A 21,167-nucleotide genomic window follows, 5' to 3' on the forward strand; every position below is an offset into this window, starting at 1 on the left:
ACAAACTTTGTTCTATTATTTTCATGTTATCACTGTGAAGCTGCTTTGATACAATCTGTATTGCAAAAAGCGCTATATAAATAAAGGTGACTTGACTAGTCACACAGTTAAAAACTCACTTTTCAGTCAGTCCTACACAGGGTGTCTTATATGCTGCTGCCTTCCATAAATGGGGCATACAACTCTGATCTTAGGAGATCAAACTAAATTATAAAGTATTATTATAATTAGAAGTCGGCAAGTTCAAGACCTACAAGGTTGGACAGGGCCAGACATATGATGGCTTTAAAACGAGCTACTTGCGTTAAAGGATTAATTCACTTCAGAATTAAAATGTCCTGATAATTTACTCTCCCCCACGTCATCCAAGATTTTCATATCTTTCTTCCTTCAGTCGAAAAGAAATGAAGGTTTTTGAGGAAAAACATTTTACGGTTAAAAAGTATATGTATGTATGTTTTTTTGTTTTGTTTTGGCTAGATAATACCCTTATTCCTCGGCTGGGATCGTGTAGACTCTTTGAAGCTGCATTGAAACTGCAATTTGGACCTTCAAACCGTTGGACCCCATTGAAGTCCACTATATGGAGAAAAATCCTGGAATGTTTTCTTTAACTTCTTTTCGACTGAAGAAAGAAAGACATGAACATCTTGGATGACGTACGTGGGGGTGAGTAAATTATCAGGACATTTTAATTCTGAAATGAACTAATCATTTAATTTTATTTTAGATAAGTTTATCTAGCATAGTTCTCACAACAACATTTACCTCTATTGCTTCTCAAATGTATGGGATACTGAAGTGTATAAAGAGCTGTATAAAGCCCTCCTATCAGGATTATGATGTGACCGTATGGCATTATGCACAATATGCTGATTAAAACTACACAATGTTATCTGATTAAAATACGCCTCACAACAGTTCCGGTCGGACATTCTAGAAAAAGTAATTATTTCATTTAAGATTGAACAGTAAATACATTTTTTTCTTCATGCATGTTATCCTGTAAATGGTGTGCACTGTCATAAGAGATAATGCATTCGAGATCTGCAATGTGTAAAGACAGCGCAGAGGAGGGGCAAAGGGAGTTATAGGAAGCCATGCTGGGTCCATCTAAATTACACAGTCCATAAAACTGTAATAGGGAGACGATCAGTAGCTTATATCAGTAAGACTTCGCAGGGTATTTACCTTTTTATATGGGCGTAAATTTTACAGGGACCAAGGACAGCTGAAACCTTGCCGCCTTGACTGCGGACCTTGCAAGTGACTCAGAAATAGAGCCAGGGTCATGACTGGATATACAGCGATAGAGGTACAATGTTCTTAATAATCCTATTTGACTGATGTCAACTTTACATATGTCCTTTTGTGCATATATATATGTTAAAATCCCTGTCTGAACTGTTAACATTATCGCAGGACTTAAAGGAGGGCCATGCTTGAGATAAATGTGTTCTCATTGACCATGATAATGGACTGTCTGCTGGTCATTATCACAAAATAAACTCTGAATGTATCATCTTGTAGTGGTTTATTTGAGGATAATGACTGACAAACTGTACATTATCCCATTTATTATACGGCTACTTACCAAATACTGTAAACTAATAAACGAATATCAAATATTGGTAATACAAGAGGCATGAAACTAGTAGTTTAAAACACTGGTTGAAAGGGAAAATGGTCAAATATACCGTTTTAGCATAATTAATCAGAATCAAATATTGCAGAGAGTCATGTCATAAAAGAAAACTTCATTGATCACTTCATGGATGACCTCATTCATCTGTGAGGGCAATATGTCATTGTATTCTAACATGGTCTCATAATGCTATATTATATGGATAGCAGTGGTCATTAAATCAAGTTATTAGAAATTACATTTGCATCAGCATGAGAGATATGTGGTGATGTCAGAGATGACATCATCAATTACCTTATTAATGACCACACAAATTATTGCCAGCTCAACTGTGACCTCAAAAAGGCATTTGTACATGACCCTATAGTGACCTCATTGATTAATTCGCATTGAGTTGAAAGCATCAGTATATTTTACATTCATTAATTTGGCTGATGCAAGATAAACGTCAATATAAACGTGCAATGATAGATTTATTTTCTTGTATAGAGAAATAATGTGTTCAACTTGGGGTCAGTGAGATTTTTTTTTTACTTTTTTTTTTTTTTTACATGATTTAAAAGGGTTAAACAGTCCTGGAAAAAAAAAAAACTCACACTTGTACTCCTCATAAAAAATGGCCGCATTGGAAATTATAATTTTTTTTTTTTTAGCTCAGATTTGTAACACAATTTGTTTAGATTTATGGCTTTGATTTTTATCACAGTTTTAGAGTAAAACATGTTTTGGGAAATATATATTTCATATAAAAATAGTAAATAGTGAAAATAGTCTCTTTAAAATAGTATTTTTGTGCATTTTTCATGACAGTAAATGTATAAATGTGTAAATTATATAGTTCACTTTTTTAAACTTCAGCAATAATCTGTCAAGTGTCATCTTTATATATATATATATATATATATATATATATATATATATATATATATATATATATATATATATATATAATTTAGTATGTCTCTTTTTTTTCTTTTTTTAGTAATGTTTCTTGATCAGCATATTAGAATGATTTCTGAAGGATCATGTGACACTGAAGTAATGATGCTGAAAATTCAGCTTTGCATCACAGGAATAAATTGCATTTTAAAACATTTAAATAAAAAAACTTTACATTTTAAATATATATTACAATATCACTGTTTGTACTTTGATCAAATAAATGCAGCCTTGATATAAGAAAAACAAAAATCTTACTGGACACTAAATTAAATGGCAGTGTTTATTCTCTAGATCGATATATGTTATTTAAAGATATGATAAGGCAGTTTTGAGTTAATGTCCACTGGATGGTACATAAAGTGTCATAGATGAAAGGATCTGGAACATTTTCATTCGTTTCCTCCCCATCAGGTCAGCAGCAAACACCCACAGGAAACTAATTTACTCTGTAAAAAGGCACGCCGCCAAAGATGAAAGAAGGAAGACGTTTACTTTCTTTGGCCTATTCAACTATTAATGAGTGTGCTGGTGACTGAGCTACTCACTGTAGAGATGATGTAAACTGCACAAAGGGACAAAAATGCCTTTTTAAAATCTGTAAATATTTAGTTAAAAATGTCTAATAATATAAAAACAAGGTTACAGTTTATTTTAAGGTGATGTTGTTGCAGTGTAATTAAACAAATACGTACTTAGTGATATTAATGTATTGATTGTACATACTGTAGTGTTAAGGTTTGGTTAGTTGCTTCAGTAACACTTTATTTTACAGTGTCCTTGTTACATATGTTACATGTACTTACCATAGCAATAACAATAAATTATGCATAATTACATGTAACTAACCCTCAACCAAATCCTAATCCTACCCTAACCCTGTGAAGTACATATATAATTACACTGTAACACAGACACCTTAAAATAAAGTGTAACCGTTGCTTCTGTATGCATAATTTACTGTTATCATGTGTACTGTATGTGTATTACTGTAATACTGTTATTACTATAGAATTACATGTAACTTGTGTAACAAGTTACTTTAGGTGTTTACCTATTTTAGGTAACACTTTAAGTGTTACCAAAAACAATAAATAATGAAGAAATAATGTTTGAAGAGTAATTGAAGACTAAAACATATGAAAAGTATAAAAGTAAATATGTAAGAGATTTAAATCAATCAATCAATCAAATGAATGAATGGTCAAGTTAAATGATGAAAGTAAAATGAGTCAAGTGAAGTATCTTGACTAAAGAGTAGAACCTTAGATTATTATAATAGATAATTAGATGACAGTGACAGAATTTTCTGTGTTTTCACTATTGTACTGTAGGGGGCGCTATTACGCATCTTCTGAAAGAGTAGAGGAAAAAAGCGATAAAAGCATTGCTTATGCACATTGTAGTCTTTGAAAAATAATTGTTCAAAATGTTGCTTACCCACATTCAAGTGTTTAAAAAAAGAATGCATGAATAAAACATTTATTTTATTTTATTTATTTATTTTTTTTTTAAAGCAGAGGGTCTGTTATTTCTTTCGACATATTGTATGTTCAGATATTCATACAGCAAAATATTCTCGGGGCCATGATTTAAAAAAAAAAAAAATGTAATTATCAAAAATGCTGGCACTGGCTGGCAACTTTATTTTTTTTTTACAAAAACTCTGGCAGGGAAAGAGTTAAACTGAAGTCAGAAAGTAAATTATGAAAAAGTAATTATGAGTTCCGAGCACATACATGACAAAGTTGTGTTTTCAAGTGGGAAACTCGTAATACTCTCGTATACCAGAGTTGCGATGTCGTAAGGGGTGCGTCTATGTGAATCATTATGGAGACAATATAACATATACATAGTTTACATATAGACTTCAGTGAGCATAAAGCAAGTAGTGAATGGAAATGATTTAGCAAATTATTTTAATTTTACATGCTGTATTTCAACCATTTCAAAGGCGAGATGTACCATGGAACAGCACGTAAAGTTATTCACTCAGCTTGAGAGTTTGCTTAATGAAAATGAAATATTGTGTATAAATAAGTAATAGAAGTGAATCATTTTCATCATTTTGAATTCAGATGCAGATGCCAATGTGTTTATTGTTCACAATATCATTCTTCACATCTATGAAATGTTCTAATAACGAATGCCGGCTTGGAGGCACAAGCTTCCCAGGCAAGATAATTCAGCATTGATGTAATAAGTTTTTCAAGGCAACTGAAGGAACTGGACCTCAATAAACCTTAAAGAACAGAAAATCACATTACATTTTACACTGTCATCTTCGATACAGTATTTCCCCCAGTCAGTTTGAAATGAGAGTTATTAACATGTCTAACTCCAGTGTGTCAGGAACCCTTTTAAGACCCCCCCTCCTAATGACTACATGTGGAACGAGGTGTTGAGAGGTAGAGATTAGCACCCTGTGAACGTTCCCTCCGAACAGGGTACTCTCTGAGTACATTAAGGGCTGGGAAATGACTATGTCACAGCACGACACAGTCTGGAAAAGGTCATCATCCACACAGCGCTCAGATACCAAGGTGATGCTATTTAAAGCATTAGTCAGAGCAATTAAAACCCGGGGAACAAGGAGCGAGAGCAACTGTGGATATTCAGAGCTCTGATCGAAATGCTGCTCCGCCTCATAAGTGAATCTGTCCCGTCTTCATTCCCTCCGCAAACAGCAATATTAGAAGCAGACAGACTGAGAATAATGTGGCACAGGAGTGAAGTGGAGGCTGTCAGATCAAAGATCGCCGGGATTAGGAGATGACGGCTCGTTTGAACATGGGAACTTTGTGTTCGCGTGTATAAAACAAGATGGGATGATTTTTTTAGAAATCTTTTTAAACTCAATACGGAGCAAATTTACAAGTAGAGGTCAGAAAACAATGTTTTTTTCAGAGATATACAGTGTTTAATTATGTTTTTCATTTCAATTTATTATTAACTAATATTTCTTTCTTTATAAATGTTTCACCAGTGACATCGCATACTTATGGGAAGTCGTGCAGCCATTGAGATGATTGGAAACGCTTGGCTTTCTCCAGGTATTATAGACCTCTGCTTCATACTATCATCATCACCGTGATGACCACAATGTCTTCAGCCGGAATTCATATCACCGTATAATTACATATTACATAATGTAGAGTAATCTAGAGGTCATCGCACTCTTAGACATGATAGTTTTGGAGTTCTCATGGATAAAACGTATGCTTGCTGAGCAAAGCTCTCCTCCTTCACTGAACATGAAGTCCCCATCACAGGACCTTTTTATTATGCAGAGGTTGTAATCAGGTTGTGGAAGGGGGCATGGGGGTCTTGAACGAGAAGACCACTCTGACATAAGCACACCCGCTGCCATTATTACAACCCTAATGACACACTCCGCATGCTGCATGCTGAGCGCTCAGCTTCAGGGGGTCCATCGCAAACGGCTGAAGGAACCAGCGACGCATCAACACCAAATCCTTCCTCTTCAAGAAAATAGAAAGAAAGAAAGAGACAGAACCCTTCAGATAATGTCTTTCATGGTTCAGTGGCCTTACAGGGGTTCCTCCTGCACGGCCCTGAAATGGGCAAATTAATAGTTGCTTTGGAACAAATTGGAATTACACCCCTCGATGCATTAATATCAGAATGCAAGCCCAATTCCCTGACAGGGTGAGGGGAGGAGAAGCTTCGTGAGGCAATGAGATGCTAAGATAAAATGGCATTTATGGTCTTCTTTCGCCCCTGTTGTGTGAGGGAATGGTTAAATGACATGTGCACTGTGAGTAAGACACGACAGAGCTGGATAAAGACGATTTTCTGTTGGTTTGCCCACCGGCAAGCGTTACTGAACCCTTGAGAAACATCTTTGAACTCGTATATCATTGGAGTGATAAAGTAATGCTTTCATTATCAAAGCACTACACTCCATGATATTTCATAAGATCTGAACACTCTCTACAAAAATGGTACACTTTGATGCCCTATTACATATTTTAAAGCATTTCAGGCACCAATTCACTTTTTTTTTGGTGACAACCAATAGAGTAGTTAAACTAATACCTAATATAAAATTAATCTTGCATTTAAAATAGTCAGATTTAAATACATGAAATGTCTGTATCCCCCTTGCCACAGTCTCATGTGATGTCTTCTCGGCTGCATCCCACAATAAAATTGCGAAATAATGCCATTTGAAGCATTTCTACATCATGGTGGGACTACAAACGTTAATACATCTATACAGTATATATATACAAACCTCGATGGGATGTTTATATATATACACACTCACCTAAAGGATTATTAGGAACACCTGTTCAATTTCTCATTAATGCAATTATCTAATCAACCAATCACATGGCAGTTGCTTCAATGCATTTATGGGTGTGGTCCTGGTCAAGACAATCTCCTGAACTCCAAACTGAATGTCAGAATGGGAAAGAAAGGTGATTTAAGCAATTTTGAGCGTGGCATGGTTGTTGGTGCCAGACGGGCCGGTCTGAGTATTTCACAATCTGCTCAGTTACTGGGATTTTCACGCACAACCATTTCTAGGGTTTACAAAGAATGGTGTGAAAAGGGAAAAACATCCAGTATGCGGCAGTCCTGTGGGCGAAAATGCCTTGTTGATGCTAGAGGTCAGAGGAGAATGGGCCGACTGATTCAAGCTGATAGAAGAGCAACTTTGACTGAAATAACCACTCGTTACAACCGAGGTATGCAGCAAAGCATTTGTGAAGCCACAACACGCACAACCTTGAGGCGGATGGGCTACAACAGCAGAAGACCCCACCGGGTACCACTCATCTCCACTACAAATAGGAAAAAGAGGCTACAATTTGCACGAGCTCACCAAAATTGGACAGTTGAAGACTGGAAAAATGTTGCCTGGTCTGATGAGTCTCGATTTCTGTTGAGACATTCAGATGGTAGAGTCAGAATTTGGCGTAAACAGAATGAGAACATGGATCCATCATGCCTTGTTACCACTGTGCAGGCTGGTGGTGGTGGTGTAATGGTGTGGGGGATGTTTTCTTGGCACACTTTAGGCCCCTTAGTGCCATTGTTTCTGGCCATGTCCATCCCTTTATGACCACCATGTACCCATCCTCTGATGGCTACTTCCAGCAGGATAATGTCACAAAGCTCGAATCATTTCAAATTGGTTTCTTGAACATGACAATGAGTTCACTGTACTAAAATGGCCCCCACAGTCACCAGATCTCAACCCAATAGAGCATCTTTGGGATGTGGTGGAACGGGAGCTTCGTGCCCTGGATGTGCATCCCACAAATCTCCATCAACTGCAAGATGCTATCCTATCAATATGGGCCAACATTTCTAAAGAATGCTTTCAGCACCTTGTTGAATCAATGCCACGTAGAATTAAGGCAGTTCTGAAGGCGAAAGGGGGTCAAACACAGTATTAGTATGGTGTTCCTAATAATCCTTTAGGTGAGTGTATGTATATATATTTACATTTACATTTATTCATTTAGCTGACGCTTTTATCCAAAGCGACTTACAATTGCTATATATGTCAGAGGTCGCACGCCTCTGGAGCAACTAGGGGTTAAGTGTCTTGCTCAGGGACACATTGGTGTCTCACAGTGGATTCGAACCCGGGTCTCTCACACCAAAGGCATGTGTCTTATCCATTGCGCCACACCACCCCACTCCACTCATATATATATATATGTGTGTGTGTGTGTGTGTGTGTGTGTATGCATGATAGAATCTAAATAGTTATGGTCCTGTTACAATAAAATAAATAATAATGATAAAAATGACTTTAAAAAAACACAAGTAATGTTTATTACTTTTTTTTTTTTAAGTACCCAAATACAGACTCGTCTGGAGCTCAAGTGTTGAGGCAGATTACATTTTTTTTTTTTGACTGAGAATTGCCTCAAACATGAGCATGGACAATAACACTGTCAATGATAAAGGATGTTCTGGAATATACTGTAGGTATAAAAATGATATTTGTAAAAAATAATAAAATAGACTTTGCTCTTACCACCAGGAAGTAAGGAATTATTTATATAACACAAGCCACTAACTGTCAGTTTCAATGCAATGTCAATGCAAGTTAATTATTACACTATAATATGTTGGTGTTTAAACAATATTAAATAAAATAAAAACAAAAGCATATATAAAGGGCTGATAAACAAAGAGGTGTATACGGGACAGGAACAAATAGTGTGCAGTTGCTGTATAACAGAAACATTGTTTGAGGAAACTCTGGACACACAACACCAGTATGATATTCACATCCATGAGTCATGGGAAATGTTAGTGTATGAAAAATAACCTTTAAAAAACAGGCTTTGATTGGGCATAGAGTATTGAAGGTAAAAACGAGCTCATATGAAGATCATGATCAGCTGCATTGGCATTAGATCCTGCTGTTCTTCCAGCACTCCAAAGATTCCCTGGGTTGAACGCTGAAATTCATTCATGGCGGTGGACTTGAACATACATTGACTCTATACAATACCCTATATATTTGAAAAAAATATATAGAGAGATCACAGCGTTGACAATTTTTTAAGCTGGCAATTGTGGTCATTTGATCAATTCCTGGTTAACAAAGGAGAAAAGTTTCAGTCTTGTGAAGCAGTGGCAGTTCTCGACTGTTGATTTAATTTGTGAAAGTTATTTTGCATCCCACTATTCAGCAGGGAATTAGGTGATGGTGCTGACTGTGTAGGCAAGACGATTATTTCACGTGAGGGAACGATAAGGTAACGAGAGTTTTTCAGTCTGGGATCTCTTGCTCTTCCGTTTCCTCTTTCACAGACTCTTCGTCAACCTCTTGTGGTTCTTCCTCCTGAAAAATAAAAAAAAATATCTTATTAACCTCCATTGATGAGATTTTCCGTCACGTATGACAACGCTTTCCTGCCATTTTCTGGCTATACATGTTTTCACAGTTTTTTTTTTTTTTTTTTTACAGTAAGGGGCGCTGTTGCGGATCTTTTGAAATAGTACAACATCTCTGGATCCAAAAACAAACGTAGATGATGATCTGAGTAAACCAGAAGAAGCGGATAGAAGCATTGCTTACACACAAGAAAGCTAATGTGAGAATCAAACATTCAACAGCTTATAAATCAAATCTATTGTTACCGAGAAAAATGTCGAACCCACAAAGAGGTAAACGACTGTGCGAGCTTTGGGGGTGTTGATGGACTCAGTGTACTCAGTGTTAATGTAAGTAGTTAAAGATACCTAATATAAAGTGTGACCACAAAACAGGACGAATTGAAAGAGCTAGGCCGTGTCCATTTTCTTGTCTAATTTGAATGTATGTTACTAGAAATTCACTAGCAATAATTCCAGTTTTAAACTGTATTTCAACATGCAATGCTTAACTCTGAATAATGGTAATTTTTGCACCTCTACGGCAGTGAACAAAGAGCAACCGTCATGCCAGAGTCATTTACACAACCTGCAAATTTAGAGGAGACGACAAACAGGAAATGACGGCCATCTCAGCTTTTAAGTGAGTCTGACAGATGCAATTATCCCCTCCTGCAAAGGTTAATAAACACATCTACGCACAGCCATGTGTGATGGCAGAGCCCTGACCACACACTATACTCAAAGAAGCGGAGAAGCACATGATGATTCATGGCTTTACTTACAAAAAGAATCAAGAGCACGCATCTCATTAAAAGCATCTATTGTTCCTTAGAGCTATTGATACATTTATAGAAGAAAATCCAATGAATATAGTAATTACATAGTAATGACCTACTAATAACCTTATAATTAAGTATAGCCACAATATATGGGAAACAATTGGAGGTCATAGTTTTCAGACATCTCATTAAAAGCATATATTGTTCCTTAGGGCAATTAATACATTTATAGAAGCAATTTCAATGAATACAGTAACAACATAGTAATAACCTAGTAATTACATAATAATAGCATTATAAAAAAGTATGACCACAATATATGGGAAACTACCATAGGTCATAGTTTTCAGACACCTCATTAAAAGCAACGTCTGTTCTTTAGGGCACTTAATACATTTATAGAAGAAAACAATGATTACAGAAAATATAGTAATTACATAGTAATAACCTTTTAAAAAAGTATGGCCACAATATATGGGAAACTACTATTAATCATAGTTTTCAGACATCTCATTAAAAGCATCTATTGTTCCTTAGACATTAATACATTTATAGAAGCAAATCCAATGTTTATAGGAAACATAATAACCTAGTAATTACATAGTAATAACCGTTTTAAAACGTATGGCCACAATATATGGGAAACTACTATAGGTCATAGTTTCCAGACATCTCATTAAAAGCACCTACTGTTCCTTAGAACTATTAATACACTAATAGAAACAAATCCCAATGTATATAACAACAACATAGTACTAGCTTAGTAATTAAATAGTCATAACCTTGTAATAAAGTATGGCAACAATATTTGGGAAACTACCATAGGTCATAGTTTTCAGACACCTCATTAAAATCATCTACTGTTCCTTAGAAATATTAATACATTTATAGAAGCAAATCCAATGTTTATAGAAAAAAATAGTAATAACCTTTTTAAAAAGTATAGCCACAATATATGTGAAACTACCATTGATCAACATTTTCAGAAATCTTTATTAAAAGGATCTACTGTTCCTTAGAACTATTAATACATTTATAGAAACAAATCCAATGTATATAACAAAAACATAGTAATAACCTAATAATTATATATTATTAACCTTGTAAAAAAATTATGGCCACAATATATGGGAAACTACCATAGGTCATAGTTTTCAGACACCTCATTAAAAGCATTTATTGTTCCTTAGAAATATTAAAACATTTATAGAAGCAAATCCAATGTTTATAGAAAACATAGTAATAACCTAGTAATTACATAGTAATAACCTTTTTAAAAAGTATGGCCACAATATGTGTGACACTACCATAGGTCAACATTTTCAGAAATCTTTATTAAAATGATCTACTGTTCCTTTGGATTTGTTTCTATAAGTGTATTAATAGTTCAATGTATATAGCAAAAACATAGTAATAGCCTACTAATTTACATATTAATAACCTTGTAAAAAAAGTATGGCCACAATATATGGGAAAGTACTATCGGTCATAGTTTTCAGATATCTCATTAAAAGCATCTATTGTTCCTTAGAAATATTAATACATTTATAGAAGCAAATCCAATGTTGATAGAAAACATAGTAATAACCTAGTAATTACACAGTAATAACCTTTTTAAAAAGTATGGCCACAATATAAGTGAAACTACCATAGGTCAACATTTTCAGACATCTCATTAAAAGCATCTACAGATCCTTAGAACTATTAATACACTAATAGAAACAAATCCAATGTATATAGCAACACATAGTAATAACTTACTAATTACATAGTTATAACCTTGTAAAAAAATATGGAAACAATAAATGGGAAACTACTGTGTCATAGTTTTCAGACTCCTCATTAAAAGCATATATTGTTCCTTATGGCAATTAATACATTTATAGAAGCAAATCCAATGAATATAGTAACAACATAGTAATTAAATAGTAATAAGCTTGTAGAAAAGTATGGCCACAATATATGGGATTCTACTATAGGTCATAGTTTTCAGACATCTCATTAAAAGCATCTACAGTTCTTGTAACTAGTAATACATTTATATAATCAGATTCAATGAATATAGTAACAACATAGTAATAACCTAGTAATTAAATAGTAATAACCTTGGATGTTTCATATCTAAAAGAAAACTGCTATATGCCAGCATAATTTTCAGACTAGAAGATCAGAATTGTGATACACGCCCAATACGTGGCTTCAGGAGCCGTCTCAGCAGTTAATCTGGACAGACAGCTTTGCTTTATTCAGCAATGTCTCTCCCATATGGGTCTTGTCTCTGTGGATGACTTTTGATATGCAGCCAGGCCTTATGAAAAATGAGTTACTTTTTCCTGAACTCTGGATACTTTGCCGTTGCCGGGCCGTGCGGAGATATAAATCTCATGGTGGGACGACACCTCATGAACCTTGCTGCCGGATCAGCCTGTGCCATCCACCAAATCTCTCTGACAAGCCTGCCAATTTTCCAATTACTTCTGGCGCCATACGTTATCATCAGGCCAGTCAGCACTTAAAAGGGATACAAGAGGGGAGGGTGGTCCGGTTCGTGCTAACAATCTCATGGAGTGCCTCGATTGAGCTTTTTCACACTCCCATGGACACACATGGACACAAACACTCACTCGTTGACCCACATGCTATGGCCCGTTTGTGATTTAGTGTTGATCCCTGTGGGCAGGGTGAAACCAGGGCTCTTGGACACTCCTTGGTGTGCTAGACATGGGAGACCAGCAACACACTGCTAAACAGTAAACAAAGCAAAAAAAAAAAAAAAAAAAGATTTTTTAAAATAAAATCTTATTAATATCTGAAAAGTTAGAGAACCACAGCTGTGGGGTAAAGGAGAACAGGACTCTCTCTCACACACAGGTCACCCATTGCCAGCCAGAGGAAAACGCTTTGCTGAATACTGTGATATATGTCACAATAAAAATAATTCCAATATGTGAAGTTCACTTCTTGACTCTATAAAGCTCCCATTTCAAATCTTCTTTTTTAAAAAACAGGGTGCTCATTTTGCTGACAGTGTGACATTTGCTTTGTGAGGCAGAGACATCGTGGAGACGCCGGCCCACTGCGGGCCCGATCACGCTGACAGGCAGTGGCTTTGTGGGATATCTCCATCACTCTCCTCCAGGGAAAGCTGGAGCCTTCATTCTGCCATTCACTCTCCATGAGGCAGCCAGCCCTCTGGCTACTGCTTATACATGAATGATAATGAAATGCCACATTCTTCATTCTAATTGCATTTTAGATTTTAAAAGGGCAAAAAAAAAAAAAAAAAAGGGGGAAAAAAAACCCTGCAACTCGTGTGAAATAGTGAGAAAAAGAAATGTGTGGCAGCGTAAGGGAGAGTTTAGGCGAGCAACGTCGGAGGAAAAGCGAGAGCGTGGTCTGGACCCTAGGTGGCAACAAAGGCCTGTGGCGTGTTAATGCATCTGAGTCGCAGACCCCTGCTGCCTTACAGCGACACAATCAAACCCCCTTCCTTTTTTCTTCCCACCCACCCACACTACACGCAGCAAACTTCATAAAGTGGGATTAAAATAAAGCTGTGCGGAAAAAAGACATAAAAAAGATTTAAAAATTTACAACGCTGCTTTTACTTTAATAAGCTTTAGCATCCTTTATCAAGCTGGCACAGTCCTCAAAGAATTAGCGGGCTAATTAGTATGACTTATTTCTTTATCGCATTTTCTGCTTTCATTGTATTTATTTGTGCATGTGTGTTGAATACACAGCATTTATGTGGCGAAGGGAAAGAAGCGGCTTTCTGACCTCCTCCCATTTGATAGGTGTTGCCACGTGTCTGCAATCCCGCATGCACCGCGGAAGACAGATTGATGTCCCACAACGATGATGAAAACACGCAGCATGTAAGGAAGCAGGAGAGACATCTCGAGAAATGAAGCGCTGTGGTTTGAACCAATGGGTGTCTTCAGCCAGACGAAAAAAGAGAGAAAGAGAGGAAGAGAGCGAGTGCGCTATCAGGCCGCGGGATTATTCATGACCTCTCCTAACCATCTCTCTTCATATAGATGGTGGAAAAATATTTACCAGTCAGAGTAATTTGATAAAGCTATAAGCGCCCAGAGAGGGCTAGTCTTGCGTAGCCAGAACTTTGACTAAACAGCAAAAGTTTTGGGTCCACATTGCAGTTTATTCAACGACCGCCTACTTAAACAGGAAGAGACCGTCTGACTGGCATTTTTTTTTTATTTAATGGCAATTTGATTTGAAATATATTATACCACAAATAAAAGGCAAACATTAAAAAATATATAAAATAAATTAAAAACAGAAACAGAAACTTTTAGAATATATATATATATATATATATATATATATATATATATATATATATATATAGACTGTCCAAAAAAGAGACTATAAGAAGCAAAAAAGCAGTTTATACAGATTTGCGAATGATTATCTAATTCAACCGCATCAAAAAAAAAAAAAAAAAAAAGGTTTTTGGTACCTTGCAAACATGACTAGGCGAACTGATAAAAATCCCTAACCTTACTTCCAGAAGTTGTATAAAACAACCAATCAGATTAAAGCTTTCCAGTATTGTGAGAATTTTTTTGTTTTTAAAGTAATACTTTTAAAAGTACTTATCAAAAGTGACAGCAAATAATAACATATATATATATATATATATATATATATATATATATATATATATATATATATATATATATATATCAGCAGAATAACTCTTTTCAACATTAATAATAATAAGAAATGCTTCTTGAGCAACAAATCAGCATATTAGAAGGATTTTTGATGTGACACTGAAGACTGAAGTAATGATGCTGAAAATTCAGCTTTGCCATCAAAAGAAGAAATTACATTTTAAAACATTAAAATAGAAAACAGATCTATTGAATTGTAATAATATTTCACAATATTACATTTGAACTATTTTTGATCAAATAAATGCAGCCTTGGTGAGTATTAAAGGGACAGTGATAAATACATTAAGATTGTGTTGGTTTTCATGAGAATCAAACTTGCATGTCTGGGTTTGTAGATGAGTACAACAAATTGAGTGTGATGGTGGTCTGTAAGCACAAACCTAAGGACGTGTGTGTGTTTCACTGTAGTGGATATGACACAATTGCATTCAGTCATAAACACTCGCTTCATTAGGCAGCTGAAGCTGTGTGTTACGCGCTACATTGAGCCACCTCTGGCCCTATCGCCTTTTCTCTCACACACCCTCTCCCAGCAAAACCCAATCACCAGAAAGCACAATTAAATTTCATGACTATGCATATTTGCGCTTCCCATTTTCATTTATTACAAAGGGCATTCATTAATCTACCTTTTTTTCCCAGAGAATGGATTTTCATTTTAGTGAGGTGTGACAGATACTGAGGTGAACTTACCAAGAGATGGCTAATTAAATCAGCAGTAAAATGCACAAGCCAGAGATTGTTCCTTTTTTTCCTTCTTTTTTTTTTTTTACTTGCATCTGATAAGAGCCAATGTTGCAGGGAGGAGGTGCGGTATATGGAAAGGAAGAGCTACTTTCTCTCCATTTCCAATTTCTGGTGAAATATTAAATCACAAATAAATGTAAGTGCTCAAACTCTGTGAGGAAATTGGTTACATGCCTGTATGCATGGATGGAGGCTCTCAGCAAATAAATGGATAGTGAACTAAAAGCTAAACAACATCCAGTACAAAAGCAGGAGCAATTAAGAGCACGCTAATAAAACACGCACTCGCAGGTGAAAACAGACGAGGTGCATCTGCCGAGTAGCAAACACCTACACCAGCTTGTGCGTCTTGCCAGTCCCTGATGGTTAGGAAGGCTTTTAAAAAAGATAGTACACGTGATATATAAAAATAATTAATACAATTAAAATAAATAAAAAATATTCTAATTAAAAATGGGTATACAATTTGAGTTTTATGGAAGACAGACAAAGGTTTGAAATTATGGCCTTTTTCAGTGGACCATCCCTTTAAGAATAGGATGGAGACCTCAAGACGGACAATGTGTGTGTGGCCTTTCTGTTATGAACAGTATGCAGTCTGCTGATCCTCATTACTGTGATTTATAGCATCACACAATAACACTCCTCTAAGGCTGCATTTGTTAAACAGTGTGCCGGTCGGTACGTGTGCATATGGGAGTGTGAGAGAATCAATTTTTGAACAGATCTGTTGGTGTGTTTGCAGGTGTGGAGACAACCCCTATAGTTGTTTCAGCATCTCCCTCTGTCAGCAGATTGGGTGGATATCCCATCAAATACAGCCACATTAAACAAGGCAGTGCATATACTGTACACTTATGGTCCAAGATTAAATGCACTTAAAAGCACAGAGGTCAGAGGGTTGTACAGTCTTGTCATGTTCAATGTCACCTTTAAGGAGTGTGATAAGGCAATTCCTGGTTGTTTATTAATAATGCATACATACGAAAGCCTCCTCCTCTTCCTATTCTGCTGTTGTTGTCTGGTGGGTTGAGAAGTGCTACTTCACGCATGTCATCTACTTATTTAAACAATCCTTCCTAGTGTTACACTAAAAAATTGCTGTAAAAAAATAAAAACGGTAACACTTTTTCATTAAAAAAACAGTAACACTGTTTTCCATAAAAAAAATTCAACACTAATCTACTGTATTTATGTATTACGGTTTTGTACAGTAGTAAGCATTGCATTTTAAGCAACAGCGCAATGGTGTCTTTGCCTAACCGTGTTCGTGGCGCTCATGACAGGAATATGTGTGGAAAATAGAAGAAAACTAATCAAAGCGGAGAGGAGAGGGAACTTTAAAACAGACTGCAGCAAAGAGTGTTTTTAAAAAAAACTGGACGGTCACTTGGACGGTGGCGCCTGAAACTAACTTGTTTGTGTTCGCGGCACTAATGACACTTCGAATCCCATAAGAGACAACTTTGAAACTGACTGAAGCGAGGAACACGTTCTTTTAAAACTGGAGGTTTTGGTCAGAGTGTTTTGTCTCCATCCAAATCACTCGAACGGTGACTGAGGAGCTGGAACTGAACAAAGGCTTGAGAACGCTTAAAAGTGAGTGATTATAAATGCATTAAACGGAGAAGGAAAAATCTTATTGATTCACTGTAATACATAATTTATTCCCAAATTTCAGTGCTGATTAAGGCTTTCAGACTGTGTATTTCTTGGTGGCACTCAGCCTGATGGTTTTGGCTGTAGTGTTTGTTGTAATAATCAAGATTATTGATTATTAAACATTTACACGCAATTTCATTTGAGTTGAATTTCGTTACTACAACAGAGTTCGAGTTTGTATTCTTTTCTGCACTTTTTATATACAGGTGCAAAAGTTCTAATTTTGATCATTATGGCTTATGAAAACCCCAAATTCAAAATCTCAGAAAATTAGAATATTACATGAAATCAATAAAAAAAAAGGATTTTAAATACAGAAATGTCGCCCCTCTGAAAGTATAATCATGCATATGTATATTGTTATATAAACGAAATATATTAGTTTCACCTTTTAATTTGAATTACTGAAATACACGAACTTTTGCACGATATTCTAATTTTACGAGTTTAACGTATATATTTACAAATATTCATGTTGCTTTTGCTATATTTTTGTCCATTTTGGGTGTTCTTGCTTATAAATAAATGTTCACTTTTTTATTAGCCTATTACTGTTGCCTGAGTTTTTACTATAGTAATTTCCTGCATGATATTAATTTCCAACCTATTTTGGGGTTCCCTTTTTGACCTAGAGCTTTGTTGCCAAAATGATCCAAATTGGGTTGTTTTTACCTCACCGTTTTTTAGACTGTCTTGTAAATTGAAATAATTACAGAAATGTACTGCATGTATTTTTTTTTTTTTTTAAGTAAATGGATGTAAAGTAATTTCACAGTATTAATACCATAGAATTACAATAGATTTCTGGCGACTCTGCTGCCAGTATTTTACAATTCTTTTACATAGAATTTTTTAGTGTATCTGTCTTGTAGCTAATTATGATAAACTAAAATTAAAATGGTAATTGGACTGCATTTTATATAGCGCTTTCAACAGACCCATGGCCACCAAAGCGCTGTACATATTACCTCACATTCACTCATTCATACACCGACGGCAGTGTCAGCCATGCAAGGCGCCATCCAGCTCGTCGGGAGCAGCTGGGGATAGGTGTCTTGCTCATGGACACCTCAACACTTGGTCAGGAGGAACCGGGGGATTAGAACCACCAACCTTCTGGTTTGTAGACAACCTACATGAACCACTGAGCCACTGCCACCCCAATTAAAGACAGTAAAGGCTCTACCTATAAATTCAGACATTAAACCAGGTCTCATGTTATTTCTGCACTATTACTGGCTCCAAACTAAATTGCATACAGGCTTTCCAAACACTCACTTCTCTTGCAATGTTTGGACAAACTAGTCAGAATACACAGTAGTTGCGTTTCTGAAAGACTCTGTGTTTTAAAACGAATCAATGAATGATTCATCGATTTACTCAAATACAATCACTTGTTTCATTCCTTAATTAATCTGTGCATCGGAACAAATCAGTTGAATAAATGATTAAATGATTCACTCAAAGACAGTCAACTGTTTAATTCCTGAATGAATCTATGTGTTTGAACAAACTGATTCAGTGAATGCTCAGCAAAAGTGTACATTGAGGGCGCATTATGACCCTTGTGAAATCAAAAATGACAATTGGGACACTCTACGGTCTTGTCTTGTCTTGTCCACAAGGCCGCAAGGGTCAGTATCAATCCTGATCGAATAAGTGTTTTTAAACAAGTTGATTCAGTGAATGATTTAATGACTCACTCAAAGTCAGTCAGGCCCTGTCCCAAATGGCACTCTAAACTCTTGTGGCACTTTCATGACATAACACTGCTTTTTAGAATTCTGCTGCGGAACTTGCCTCAGTTTGAGGTCGACCAACCATTTCAACCATTTTAAATTTTAAAAGGTTAATGGTTTTGGTGGTAAATTGCACCATTTTACCAAATCATAAAGTCTCTACATCACAGAAAGGTTTTACAGGTCAACCCTGTCGTACAGGCAATGTAAGTGAGTTAATAAAACCCACTAAGCACTAAGAAAGTGACCAACGGGACAGCTGGAATTTGCCATGCCATCTCCAGGGTCCTGTTTACTCTGAAAATTGGCCCCTCAGAGGGAATGAGGCATCCAGCTTGCCTAGTTAAAGTGATGGACGTGACTCCGGTGCATTGATTTTTTTCTACATCTTAGCACTCTCCATCCAACTCACCGGTGCAAGGTAACTTTCAGGATCATGCTACCTTCTCTTGAAATGCTAACCTTTGGTTTTGACTGCATTTATGCCTGGTGCACAGCTACAATAACTCAGCCTTTTTATGCCTGACCTCTCAAAGCCTCATTGAACACGTATTCAACTGGCCTTCAGAACAGTGTGAGAAGGTAAACTGAAGGAGACCTGCTGAAAACCAGTCAAAATGCAATTGCTTATATTAAGGTAGGTTATTTTGCCCTTGATCTTGTCAGGTGGCAATCAATGTTTGATAAATAATAATAAGAAAGAGCCTAATTTCATTCCATGGTAAAGCTGGCTGGGAGAGGGATTTAATTAAGTTAATTAGTCTAACTTAATTAGGCTGTTTAGCAGGTCAGTCTGTCGAGGCTCTGACTGACAACTGCGCTTGAAGATAATCATCCCCAGAACCTGAATTTACCTGAATATTAAGAGCATATCATTTCTGCACTAGTGTTACTAAACGGAATTTCAAAAAGGTTTCTCAAGTATTTAACTTGTCCTTCATTGGCTAAAACACAAATAGTCCCACCTGCAAACCCATTCTATTTGTCACATAAATAATGACATTCATACATATTGTGTATATATAGTTCCACATAAATCAATCAACTTACATCATGTTTTTTTTTTTTTTTTTTATATAATTTGGTTTAGATCAATAATAGTTTGATACAAAGATAGTTTATGTACATTCAATGGAATAAAGCAATTTTAAGTGACTAATTAAAAAATCCATTGTGATTTTACACATGACCCTGACATGATTCATTTCTTAATGATTTTTTTACTCAGAGTTAAGCAAAATTCAACACACTCTTTATGTATCCTAATAAGCAAACACTTCCCTTTTTGTCACAATGGTAACCCAACACTACAGAAACTGATCTAAACCTCAACATGGACATTACTTTTAACATTTAATCTCACCACCCAGTTTTTAATGAAGCATGCTGGGAACTACAACTCCCTGCCTAGTTTCAGTTAAAGTTTCACCAAAAAGTAATTCATGTAGTCCCAACACAAATTAAGTTAACTTCCACGTTACAAATTTAAGTGGAATGCTTAAATAAATTGAACAAGCAGCAAAAATATTTTTTTTATCTTTGTGTAGTCTCAAGTGTCTCATAGATAAACAAGAGAAAAGGATTAGCAAATTAAAGTAGTTCAAATTTAAACCTCAAGGTCAAGTAGCAACATACTTCAAAAACAAACTCTGCTTAGCGTCCAATCAACCCGCAAGAACATCTCGGGACGACACAAATGCATTTCTGTAAGTGTTATAATTGCTGCAGTAACGAGGCTTTTGACCCCAAGTCTAGATAGTGACTGAATTAGCAATCCACAAAAGCTGTCCTTTAGGCATTTCCATTCCCGCCTGAGCCGGGTTCGCCTCATGGCATTTCAAACACACCACAGATCTGTTGAAACGTTTTATCACGAGGGTGAGCCGTGGTGACACGCGGGTGTAAATAAAGCTCAAACAAGCCCCTCTCCACCACCTAACGGGCTCTCCAACTAAAGGCCATCCGTATATTGTGGCAGGAATGTCATTTTATTACCCGAATCAATTCGGCAGGGCTCCGTAGTGACAGCAGAGGGATGTGGCCTTCGTTGGCCGGGGGTTATCTGACGTGTGCAGGCAGGGAA

General features: G+C 36.1%; 1 protein-coding gene across 2 annotated transcripts in view; it reads right to left on the bottom strand.

The window, feature by feature from the left end:
- Window positions 1–8,712: 8,712 nt before the first annotated feature.
- Window positions 8,713–21,167, bottom strand: part of phf14 (PHD finger protein 14) — an 82,010-nt gene continuing 69,555 nt past the window's right edge. For both annotated transcript variants that reach the window (XM_079879473.1, XM_079879472.1), the window contains exon 18: window positions 8,713–9,419. In XM_079879473.1, the coding sequence (XP_079735599.1) occupies window positions 9,348–9,419 (72 nt within the window). In that variant the 3' untranslated portion in view covers window positions 8,713–9,347. The remainder of the gene's footprint in view (window positions 9,420–21,167) is intronic.

The sequence above is a fragment of the Squalius cephalus genome (genome assembly GCF_949319135.1).
Source record: "Squalius cephalus genome assembly, chromosome: 8".
In the NCBI taxonomy this organism is placed as follows: Eukaryota; Metazoa; Chordata; class Actinopteri; order Cypriniformes; family Leuciscidae; genus Squalius; species Squalius cephalus.